The sequence below is a fragment of the Sparus aurata genome, chromosome 19 (assembly GCF_900880675.1).
Source record: "Sparus aurata chromosome 19, fSpaAur1.1, whole genome shotgun sequence".
Taxonomy (NCBI): Eukaryota; Metazoa; Chordata; class Actinopteri; order Spariformes; family Sparidae; genus Sparus; species Sparus aurata.
In genome coordinates this window covers 19,150,604-19,162,639 of record NC_044205.1, presented here as the reverse complement: position 1 = coordinate 19,162,639, position 12,036 = coordinate 19,150,604, and the positions used below count along the sequence as shown (strand labels likewise).

General features: G+C 42.0%; 1 protein-coding gene across 7 annotated transcripts in view; it reads right to left on the bottom strand.

Moving 5' to 3' along the window:
- The window catches only part of asap1b (ArfGAP with SH3 domain, ankyrin repeat and PH domain 1b), a 62,475-nt gene that overhangs the window by 21,661 nt on the left and 28,778 nt on the right, over positions 1-12,036 (bottom strand). For 5 of the 7 annotated variants that reach the window (XM_030397921.1, XM_030397922.1, XM_030397925.1 and 2 more), the window contains exons 5-12: positions 11,754-11,803; positions 11,408-11,537; positions 6,074-6,159; positions 3,674-3,749; positions 2,728-2,814; positions 2,113-2,121; positions 1,743-1,843; positions 1,532-1,601 (exon numbers count right to left, since the gene is read on the bottom strand). In XM_030397921.1, coding sequence (XP_030253781.1) covers positions 1,532-1,601; positions 1,743-1,843; positions 2,113-2,121; positions 2,728-2,814; positions 3,674-3,749; positions 6,074-6,159; positions 11,408-11,537; positions 11,754-11,803 — 609 coding nt within the window. The remainder of the gene's footprint in view (positions 1-1,531; positions 1,602-1,742; positions 1,844-2,112; positions 2,122-2,727; positions 2,815-3,673; positions 3,750-6,073; positions 6,160-11,407; positions 11,538-11,753; positions 11,804-12,036) is intronic. The other 2 variants (XM_030397923.1, XM_030397927.1) reach the window with 1 other exon arrangement.

Below are 12,036 nucleotides of genomic sequence, written 5' to 3'. Positions count from 1 at the left end.
GCTGTCAGAACAAAGGTGAATCCTTTAATATTACATCTGAGACAATCATTTCCTTCAAGCTTCTTTGAGCAGTCAGACTGATGTTTTCATGTTTGAGGTAGCTGCTGTGTGAAGGTTCAAATCATCCTCACACCCCAAAACTATAAGACCTCAATTTGTGACCAATAAAACTGCAGAGGTTCGGATGACTGTTGGCTTCACCAGGCTTACCATCCTTTTCTTGACCTGTGAGAGTTTTTAATTGTCCTATTTTAAATTCAAGAGAAACTGTAGCATCGGACTGTTCCAAAATTCTAAATATAAACTGAAAACTTGTATTAAATAAAAGGACAACAAAAGCAGCGCTGCTAGTCTTTAATGGACTTTAATTTTCAAGAGATTATTAGGGTTTTTGCTGAGGACAAAGGACAAATATTTAACAATAGATCCTGCAAACAGTTTACTGTATTTGTCACATTTGTACCACATTGGTACAATATTTGTCATTTCATGTTCATGTTGCATGTTCATGACCTGACTTTAATTTCAGGAGATAAAGTACTCTGTGGAGGAGAGAGAGCAGCCAATCAGTGACTGCAGTTCAAGACTGGGTTTCAGCATTTGTAAGTGTCAAACCACTGGATAGTTTAAGGAGAACTCTGGACAAGTTCCAGCTGTGTGTGTGGTGAGAGAAAACTGATGTTTTTGAAGAGAATTCAAGACATTTCTGACAGTGTTTGTGTTGACCAAATCAGGTATTTTAAGCAAAAACATGATCTTTTTCTAGCCCTTACCAAGAAATGTCTGTGTCTAAACTTAACCAGATCATAAACACAGCACTTTCAGAGAATAAAATATAAAATGTAACCTAAAGAAATGTTATATTTCAGCATATCTGTGGTTAACGAAACGTTTACTGTCAGCATTTAATCTGGATGAGTGGTTTAGATATTCAGCAGTAATGCTGACTATCAGTCAGATGACCTCTGATCAGTCAGGTTAACAAAGCATAAATGCACAGGATTTCATTTTCCTTTAAATTCCTAAATCCACATGATATGTTTCCTGGATTTACTGATTATCTGCGCCAGGAGGTCATAACTTAGTTAATACAGTCAGTGTACAGATGCCACACTGGAAGAGAAAAACATCACACTGCTCATTGGCCGCTGCAGCTGCACGAGAGTGGAGACGACTCCACAGACGTGCTAGCATATACAGTAGCGCTCACACACTGGCTCTGAGATGAGTCACCGAGGCGCAGGATGAGGGGGGAGGGGTGAGAGGCGAGGAGAGGAGGGAAGGGGGGCGACAGGGTTGCCATGACAACTCATCTATGTCAATTCCACTCTGCCAGCTTCCAGATTGAGAAAGCCCAACGCAACCTCCCCGCATGATGTTCTCCCTTTGATCCTCACAGTCACTTGAGGGGGTCAGGGAGTGTGTGTGTGTGTGTGTGTGGTGTGTGTGTGTGTGTGTGTGTGTGTGTGTGTGTGTGTGTGTGGGTGTGTGTGGGTGTGTGTGTGTGTGTGTACATTTGTCTTGTACTCACCGTGGCATGAGAGATGGTGAGCATGCCCCCTTTCACTGAGCACTGCCTCCTCTGCCACACCTTCCTCAGCCTGTGAAGTAAGAGGAGGGTGGGGGGGGGGGGACACATTAGCAAAGGAGTAGTGTTTCCTCTTCTTCTGCTTAATGTTAATGCAACATGAGCGGTGCTCTGCAGCGTTTTAAAAAAAATAATGGCTGTGTTAGCAGCTTACCCATCACTCTTCTTCAGCAGGTAGCCTTTCTTCTCGCTGCCAAACTCCTTGTTCCCCTGCAGCTGGTGCATGCTGTAGCCACCCTGCTTACTCTGCGAGTCCTGTTCAAATCCATACGATACACACACAAAACACAAGACACCACAGTTTAACACTTGTAATGCACAGAGATGTGGGTGACAGACATGCAACATGCACACGAACACACTACAAACTCATCAAAGTACAGTGTCTGAGAGTGCTGACATGGAAATTATTATTCAAAATCTACCAGACATGCTCTGCAACGCCTCTAAAGGGCAAAACCACTCTACTGTCAAGCATAACAACCAGACAGATGCCAGCATGCTCCACATGCACCAGCACTTACTCTTCTAGACTTGATTCCAGACAAGCAGAAGGCAGAAGGGGGAAGATAGAGGGGAGAGGTGTGAAAGATCCCGCTCAGGTGCAGGCGACGGGTGTGAAAGACTGAAACCATTATCGCGAGTGCTCGTTCTCTATTTGTAAGTGCTAACCGCAGGTGCTATCAGCTAGAGAAGCTACAAAAAGTGTAAATTAAATGTGAAAGGTTGTCTAGATCATGTCATGCAGAACAGTGAACCGACAGTGTGAACGTGTAAGAACAAAACGTTGGCAGTGTGTGTGATGTGGTGTGAGGTCGGGCAGTGAGGGGCTCTCCACTGAGCAGCCAGTGAGGCACAACACTGGTCACCAGCAAAGCCTACCACACACTGGCTACCAGCATGGTACAGCACTGGGCACTCGCTCTGTGCTGCAGGAGACAAGCTCCAGACCTGGTAGCGGCCAGAGTGAGAGGACGTGTGTGGTAAAAATCATTCTCTCACAACATGTCTGGGCAGTACCCATGAGTGAATCAAGTGTGCCATTGCTGTGTTTAGTCCTGTACGGCTGACTTTGGGTCGGCCTTGTTACGAATGTCACTTGCTACAAGTTTAAATTTGTCCGGGTGTGACCTGCCTACCTCCTTCTGGTCCAGCTGGAGGGAGGACTTGATCAGATCCCGCAGGGCAGTCAGCTGCTTCTTCTCCTCATCCTGAGTTTGTTTGATCTGAGGGAGAACAAATGCACCAGCAGAGCTGAGCAATTACTAGCTGTGTTTACATAGAGCTGTTTATTGTGCCAATAAAATGACTCATAAAAATACCTAGACTGAAATCAACAATTTACAAACTTCCCTTTACTTTCTCTTTTGATATCTTTAACTATCATCTTGGGCTCAAACCAAATAGACCAAAGAACTAATTGATTAATCAAGAAAACAATTGACAGCTTAATCAACAATGGAAAATCACGGTTAGTTCCAGGTCTATTGTCATGTCATGGCCCGACAATCAAAACATTGCTCTGTTAAATTAAATTCATTAGTGGCAAGCCCTGCAGTTCGAGGATCTCTACTTTTCCAGGGCGTTACCATCTTTGGATATGTTCGGTTTACCAGTTTCCAGGAGAATCTGAATCATGACACTTCCTGCAGATGTGCTGCATTCTCGCACCCAATAACTGCAGGAGCATTTCTGTATGTTTTGATAAAACTGCGGCTCCAGGAGAACAGCACAGCAGTTTCTTTTGCTACATGTCCTATTCTGAGCACTACTTTCTGATAACTTGCAAGTAAACAAACCATGTTTATCTAACAATATCTTCAATATAGACGCTGGAAAGAGTAATTCCACCCCAAAAAGTCTCAACACAAACTCCACTTAGTAGCTTTTTCCAGTGTGAGAAAGGTTTGTGAGCTGAATAAGGGATGCATTAGATTCTGGGAAAAGAAACTAGTAAGCAGAACTTGAGATGTGACATTTTGTGTTGAATCACAGATGTGCAGGAGATCAGCTTTGATTCTCTGAAGAATAAAAGTCAAAATCAAAGCATACAAAGGGATAAAAAGGGGAAAGATGTGTGTTTACATTGTAGAGATCAGCTGCCAGCTTCTCGATGTACTGCTTCAGCTTATCCGCTGTCTTCAAGCCATCTTGGAAGAAACTGCAGAACAGAGGCACATGTGAATTTCTCTGACATTAACTTGCACTGTAATAAATATGACTGACAAGGAATGACTTCTTCTCAAATGTCAGGTGTTACACTCTGAAGGTCACAGAGAGGAGGAGGTGGAGGAGGAGGTTGGTGCAGTTCATGTTTAATGTATAGCTCGGCTCGATCTTTGGCTCTTGGCACAGAAATCACAGCTGGCTGCGTCCACAGCAGATTTGCAGAGGTGCGTATAGGACATCCTGAAATCCATTATAGATCTGTCTGCGGGGCACACCTCGAAGCAGCGCTGCAGCAGCAAATCACCGCTAATGACCCCTCTCTCTCTCTCCCTCTCTCTCCCTTCCTCTGTTCATCACTCTCTCTGACACTTCTCTCCTCCGCTTGTTTTCTTTCAAACTGTGCATCAAGGATCCCACCTTTTTCCTCCCACTCCATCCAGCTCTGCATGTCAAGTACTGGTGGCCGTGCGGAATGCATAGTTAAAGTATTAAAACTGCAGCTCTGGAAAAGATTGACCCGGAATGACTTTTTGCTGTAATATATATTCAAAATGCATTTAGAATTACTTTTACTTATCATTTTAAGAGAAAATCCAGTATTTGTAACTATTATGCCTGTATAAATTACAAGAATAGCCAAAGTACACAACAAGTAAAATGTCATGTTCAACCTGAAGAACGAACACCTTCCTCAGGGAGTCAAACTTTTTTTGACAACCAGTGCGACTATTTTCACGTTACTCATCACCCGTTTTGGGAAAGATGGGCTCCAAATTACAGAAATCTTCTCCTTAAAGCACAGAAAGTAGTCCACTGGAAATCCCTGTATCTGTTGTTACAACACCTTGGTTAACCTGCCAGCTCACATGCTGCAAATTTCATTATTCTAGTAGGAGGCAGTGACTCATTTTTGATTTAGTTTGTGTTCATTCTGGAGGAGAACTGTAATTGTTTTTATTGATTACTAGTGTCTGTTAGAGGATGACTCTAACTGGAGCTTGAGCAGGGCATCTGCAGTTATCACAATGTAATGCCTTTGACTTGACTTAACTCTGCATGTCTTTGTAGTCTCAATATGATGAGGATAACGACGCACACCTATCGGATTATGTCTTTAAGGCAATCCAAAAAATTGTTGTACGCAGTGACACCCCGATACAGACATCAAAATAGTGCATGATGGGTAGGTATCAGATGCTTTTGGAAATCTGGTGAAAGTGCTTTGAATTACCTTACTCCTTACTGTGGGGTGATAGGCCTGCCATCATTTAAAGAGGCCAGACGTAATAAGGGAAAAAAATGATTGGGATAATAGTGCAAAGCATTTGGACAGTCTCTCTTTAAAAGCACTCATGGTGTTGCACTTGTCTGTGCATAAAAGAGTGATGGAGGCCAATTAAAAAAGAAGAGTGTGAGAAAGAAAGAAACTAGTTGTGCATCAGAAAATGTGTGGGTGGAGGGAGTTTCAGATGCTTTCAGATGATCAACTCAACTCAACTTTGTTTATAAAGCGCTTTAAGCAGCCATAGCTGGAGGAACAAAGTGCTGTACATGAAAAGAAATAGAACATGAAACATAAAACATAGGAAACAAAAAAATAAAATAATCCGTTGGAGTATACTGATGCCTCAATTGTTCCATCATTGCAATGCAGTTAGTGACAACAGGTGCAGGAATTTCTAGAGGAGAATATTTGGTGTTTACTTTTGGACTCAAAGGCTATAAGTTGTTCTCTGGAGCTTTTTGAAGTAGAAGGTGATCACCGTCATTCTTACAAGAGTCCACATTTCCCTGGGTGAGTAAAATGACATGGCTGACAAATTACCGTCCCACATTTGTTGGACTAACAGGTTCAGACGTTAGAAAGGAACACAAATTGTTTTCTTCCTTCAGGCTGCGAGCAGTCCCACACTTCCCTCAGCTCTCCATCGATTGCCTTTACGCCTTTCATTCCATCACGGCTGCAGCTTCTCTATCCATCAAAGCCCAGGCTGAAGCGATTAACAGGGAAGTATATTGTTTTGTCTCGGTGTTATGACAGGACCTAGCAACGCTGAGCGAAAATTTGTCATTCTGTCACTGGCCAATGCGGAGCTGCGGTTCTGGCGCAGAGAGCACCCACTTATTTACCCACCAAACCCCACCGCTGTTAGAATATATCGGTGTGATGACCTGCGCATATTTATGAGAGCTATATATACGAATCAAGTTCTGTGAATCATACAGGAGATAGAAATTGACATCAAGAGCTGAAAAGACAGAGACACAAGCAGTTTTTTTTGAGTGTCGGGGGGGGGGGATTAAGGTGGAACTTACTTGCACTGTGCGTGGTAATACTTAATCAGGTTCTGGAGGAGGTCCACTCCCTTCTTGGTCTTGATCTCATTTACTTTGATCAGGTACTGCAAAAGAAAGAGAGGGGCAGAGTTCAGCCAGGAGGTGAAATTCAGGGTGTGTTTAAAGGATTTCTTGTGGTTTAATGAGGTATAATATGGCAGAGCTGCTGCATAGAGAATAAAGACTTCTGCTTGCCATAGACACTTAGAGTATGAAGACTTTGCATTATGATAATCACATCTGAGTGCCTTTGATGTATGAGCCAAGACTGCCTTGACACTGCAGGAGTGGGGGGACCAGACTGGTAAACACACTTCTATTACAAGAGAATACCATGCCTCTGCCTTGATCTAAATAAAGTTTCAAAAGGATGACAAGAACATTTTTTACATTAGCATCATAAAAAAAGAGAGAAAAGCCTCCAGAGGAAGCGCTTTGTGGACCGTTTGCTCAGTCTGGGTGTCTGAGGATTCAAAACAGAATCTTCAGACGGCACTTCCCACCAAACAAACAAATAAAAGATAATCTGAGCTAATCCCGCGGCATGCCAATCCACAGAGATTTGCCAAGAGTCACGGCTAAAGACCACTTTTAGCTCTGCGGCAGAATTTAATCTATAACACAAAAGCTTTCTGAGGCCAACACAGAGCTCCACTCTGCTCCATACATCACGTGTATGGACGTATATATGTTAGCATACGCATGAGTGCACGTGTATGGGCATATATGTGCTCATGCGTTGTCTCTTTGTCTGCCCGACAGTGCCCGATGGATGAGAGATTATCCACATTTTGTCTGAGCCCCGTGTGGGTTCAGTGTTTCCGAGCCACTGTCGCATATGCGTGTTCAGGATCTTTTGTGTGAATGAGGAGCCTCGCTCGCGCTGCTGCCGCGTCTGAGCACAACATAATGCAGCCTGCTGAGTGCTGCCTTTCCACACTCCTTCGCTGATGGCGTAGGATGAAAAGGGTGAGAGAGTGAGAGCATCCTGTAATCTGGTGAGTAACATGGGGGAGAGGGAGCGTGAGAGCGAGAGAGTGCCGCACACAGAGAGAAATGAGGTTAAGTGGGATGAACAGATTGTACCACTGACTGCAGCAACTGTCCCACACACACAACAGCAGCAGCAGCAGCAGCAGCAGCAACGGTGCTTCATCAGCCAGGATGACTGTTGATTTAGGAAATCTCTGCTGTTTGATCAGATGTCTGATTATTCTTTTCATTGGCAGAGGACCCTTTTGGATTTACATCATACAAATACAGATAAATCACATACATGTTTCCATTACATAACACCAAACCAGGCCAGATTAAACACATGTTTCACATTAAAATGTTGCATAAATATTGCTGATATGGAATTTTTATTTACATTTAATCATGTCATTATCTCCATTAACGTCAGTCTACCCTGAGAAATAGGGTTGCACTATTAATAGATATATTTGAAACGACAAAATGGCCAAGTTTTGTACAGATTAGAGCCCCCCAATCTTTTTGTTTTAGAAGTTATAATATTGCAGAAAGGGATGTTTGGTGAAGATTATAATGTTATAAATCCCCAGGCCTTTTTAAGGCAACAAAGTTTATGGTTTAACTGTAAAATATTGTGCCTTTGATAACCACATGTGAGGGATTATGTAACAATGGGTGCAAGTTAAGTACTGGTAAAAATAAAACAAATCCAATAATTTGTAAATCAAGGTACTCTGTCAAATTGTTGCAAAGATATTAAAAACATCTAATATGGCTATAAAGCAGCCCTGGATATTGAGAACTACAACTGCCAGATTGAACCAAGACATTACATTTGGTTTGGCAAAATCTCTGACGGTTGATTTATCTTGAATGTCTCAGTGTGTATCATTATATGGCACAATATTAACGCACAATGATTAAGATTTAAACCCCTTTGACCGAACAAACCCTGTCTGAAGTGGTTTTACAGCTCTGAGGATCAAAAGCGTCGACTCAATAAATACATCAGCAGCTTTTAAGATGGCTGGCTTTTAAAGCTCATTATTTTTTGGTCACATCATATATGTAAAGAAACAAGTCAGTTACGCTCTCATAATAAAGCACTTTAATACTTTTTAGTCAATTTCCTGAAACCACAGAGTCCTCCAACTATTATTTACAGTGAGGCTGGTTCAGTAACAAGTGGCCAAAACCACAAAGGCCTTTTGTCTGAAGTTTTTACCCCAGAAAGCCCAAACGGCACCAATGAGGGGACTTGAGCAGCCCTGCAAGCACCAAGCAAATTTGTATCATACTAGGGAGAGAATGAACATGCAAAGCTGTGCAGATGATTAGAAATGTATGATCCAATCTGGACTTGAGGCAGCCAGTGAAAGAGGAAGCTGTTGCTAATGTAACGTGGGAGCTACAACTCGCTTTTTGGCATCCTACATCAAGTGGAGGCGGGCTAGAAAAAAGGATAATGAAGTGACTGTTGAGACTTCTGAAATCATGGAGAGATGAAACTGTTCCGAGCTCTGGTTCAAACTTTAAAGTTTCAACTTCATTGCCAAAGACGATAATTGACTAAATGATTTGATTTTCAAAAACTGAGCCAACTTTTAATGATTCCTTACCAGGGAGGGCCTTTCAAACTGTGAGACAGTGAGAGAGTTGATGGGGAGGTTCAGAGGGAGGCAAAGATGTGTGGGGTCAATAGAATGGATGCATGCAGGTGTTCTAAAACTAATAGATAAGTTAGTTACTGCAGTTTGGCTCGCTGGTTTGACTTGTTCACAAACACAGTCAAAGGTTACAGGCAGCAGTAGTGGCTGAGACACACAGCTCATTGAAGACAGTTAAAACCTGGTTTAAACAGGCCTTTTGGCTAAATTATTAAAGACTGTAGTATCAATAAGCTGCTGGTATTAGAGAAATGAATACACAAGTCTCATATGATTTATTATTTCATAATTACTAATCAAGAAGAAAGATCTCTCTCTTAGACTATTCATTTTACATCTCGATTATCACATTACACCCAATAATAGATAATTGGAACGTAACAAAAAGATGCTTTAAATGGCGCCATATTCCAAAACGTAAACAAATATAGCATAGAAAAAGGGCTGAAGTTGCATTGCATCTATCTATTAACTTGAATTCACTTTTTAGTAATATGGAAACCAACGTCTTTCATTTATGACCAAATACCTGCCATTTAATGACATTCCCATCAACGTTAGCTAGACTGTGTTGAGCACTCATAATCAGCTAAAGCAAGATGGGGAAAATAGACTTTTATTTATTTATGTGGGAAACATCTGTGTGTTAGCAATGCCACCGCAAGCACCACTACAGCCTGGCTGTAGTCTTGTTTCCATTCATTGTATTCTTATCTGCTCCCCTTGTTTCATGTTAGACACTCTCTAGGATACATTACACTGCATGTTGTCCTGTTGGTGTTTTACATTTATGCTCCCTCTTTCTCCATGGGACTTCAGGGAATATATGTGTATATGCAAAGCTATCTACTAATAATACATAAGCTGTATTGTATTACCACTGGGGACCTCTGCTAAGTTTTCCTGTGCATTCATGTTCCTAAGAAATTAAAGCTAAAAAAAGAAAAGAAAAAGAAAGCATTTAATATGGCTTAATTAAGCCAAGCCTCATTTGTAACAGAAGTCTGAACACAGGTGGAAAATGTGGGCAAGGAAACACCTCTGAGTCAAAGTGAGAAGAGGGCAGATGAGCGCAGCAGAGGACAAAGGACTGCAGTGAGTTTCATAGTGAATAATTCACACAATCACCAGCAGTGCAGCAGCCATCGGTCCATTATGTAATTTGAGTAAAAAATCTGAGCAGGATAAAACAGTGAACAGTGTGTAGGCGTCACCGCCCACCACCAGAGAGGTTTTTGGCAAAGTGGAGTGAGCGCTAACAGTTTGTTCTGATTCTCTTGGGCACATAAAGAGCTCACATTTGTTTTACACTTAATTCTAGCTGTCAGATTCAGATTTCTTTAAGAAACAGCCTTTGAACATTATTACCAAAGATAATTTGAACTGTGTGACAAAGTGCTGAAGAGAAAACAAGTTTACGGAACCGAAGGGACATCTGAGACTGTTTAAATAAAAAAGCAGTTTGAGTCATTAGTACGAGGGGTTAGCTGCAAAAATATCTGTTACATTTTCTAAATCTCATCACTGAAACACATTCATTGTAACAACCAGTTTCAGTCCAGCGTTGCGGCAGACAGCTGGTGTGATACATTCCTCCTTCATGAATTAATGTAGTTACAGCTGTACCTTTTGAGGCCGCTCTTATCCCTACATGTGGATCTGCATGAGTGTTAAAGCTACTCCATAAATTATTCAAATCATCCAAGAGAAAAAGTCAACTTGAGCTTAAAAATCTGGTTTGAATGTAGCTGCTCAAGATGACTTAATAAGTGGGTGTTCAAACAAAAAATAGCACTGCGTTGGTGTTGCTGCAGGTACCGAGAGGAAAATGAAGTACGATCCCGGAAAGAACAGTTTGGGTGGAAGACCCCTGAGTTCGAAAAGGTTTGTCAGATGCTGAAACACTCTGCAAAAGGTTTATAATGTGACAGCATTGCACAAATCTGGAGGGTTATCATGATTAAAATCTCTTGATCAGAATCTGCCTGAGGCGCCCCTGCAACGTCTCCGGTTCAATTCCAGGTGGGCGATGTCAGATTCAGTGGTGGATGTAACGCTCAAATGTTGCACTTAAAGTAGAAAAACCATCGTCTAGAAATATGGTTTATTAAAAATGTTACTCAAATTACAGATCAGACACAATCTGACCAAAAACTTTTATAGGATATTTTATTATTCTGTGTTAATTACTAACAAATATATGTTAGAATATTTTAACGTAGTAAACCATCAATATGAAGCCAATTTGAGATATTTTGAAGCACCGTATCTGTACTACTTGAGTAAAGAATGTATGAACTTTCTGCCACCTCTGCTTGATTGTAGTGGAGTAGAAGTATACAGTAGCATAAAATGGAAATACTCAAGTTAATTGCATTAGTATGGAACTTGAGTAAATTACAGAACTTAGTTACATTCCACCATCTTATATTACACAATATACTATGTAGGGTTTTTTTGCCCAACAACACAGTTTTTTTTTTTGCCCCTGTCTCACTGAAGGGAATGAGGAGGTTGGGGATGTGCTGTTGGACATGGTGAAAGTGTTGTCAGACCAAAACCAAGAACTACACAAATCAAATAAAACAGGATCTGTCTGACCGCTACTGATAATTGATTAGGGCTGGTAAGGTGACCAAAAGTTATCCTACAGCTTTATTTTGCAACCAACCTCGCACATCTGGAGCTGGAAGAGACGCCGCTCCTTCTCCATCTCCTCGGCGATTTCAGCCCCGGTGATCTCAGTCCGGATCATCCCGTGCTGCTTGGCGTGCTCTCGCTTCTCCTTCTCGATCTTTGTACTGAGACAGACAAGAGGACGGTTACTGGATGCACGTCTCCGTCAGGCCCCATCTGTTTTTACATCATGCAAGTAGTTCTACAATATCTTCTACGAAACTCCTGGAGGGTGCGAACAATACTGCTGAACATGATCAACAGTGTTTGATCCATTATTCGGTACCAGTATTGTAAGCTAGATGATGTAAATATGCGGCACACTTTAATAATCCACTTACAACTTGGCCTCGTAGTCCTTCCATGCCTTGTCGAATGGCTTCTTTATGTCCTGCAGAAACACAGGAGGACAAGCATCAGCAAACTACAAAGAGGTCACTGTGGGGACGGGAGTTATTTGCAGAACTGGATCGCGACCAGGGTTTCAGCAACTGCCTCACTCCGTTCATGATTTACGCCGCAGACGGCTAGCGGGTGACCACGTCCCTCCCCGTACCCCTAACATCAAGGGTTCACGGCCGTGTTACTCGCCACTCGCCTCAAGCACAACACAAAGGCAGTGTT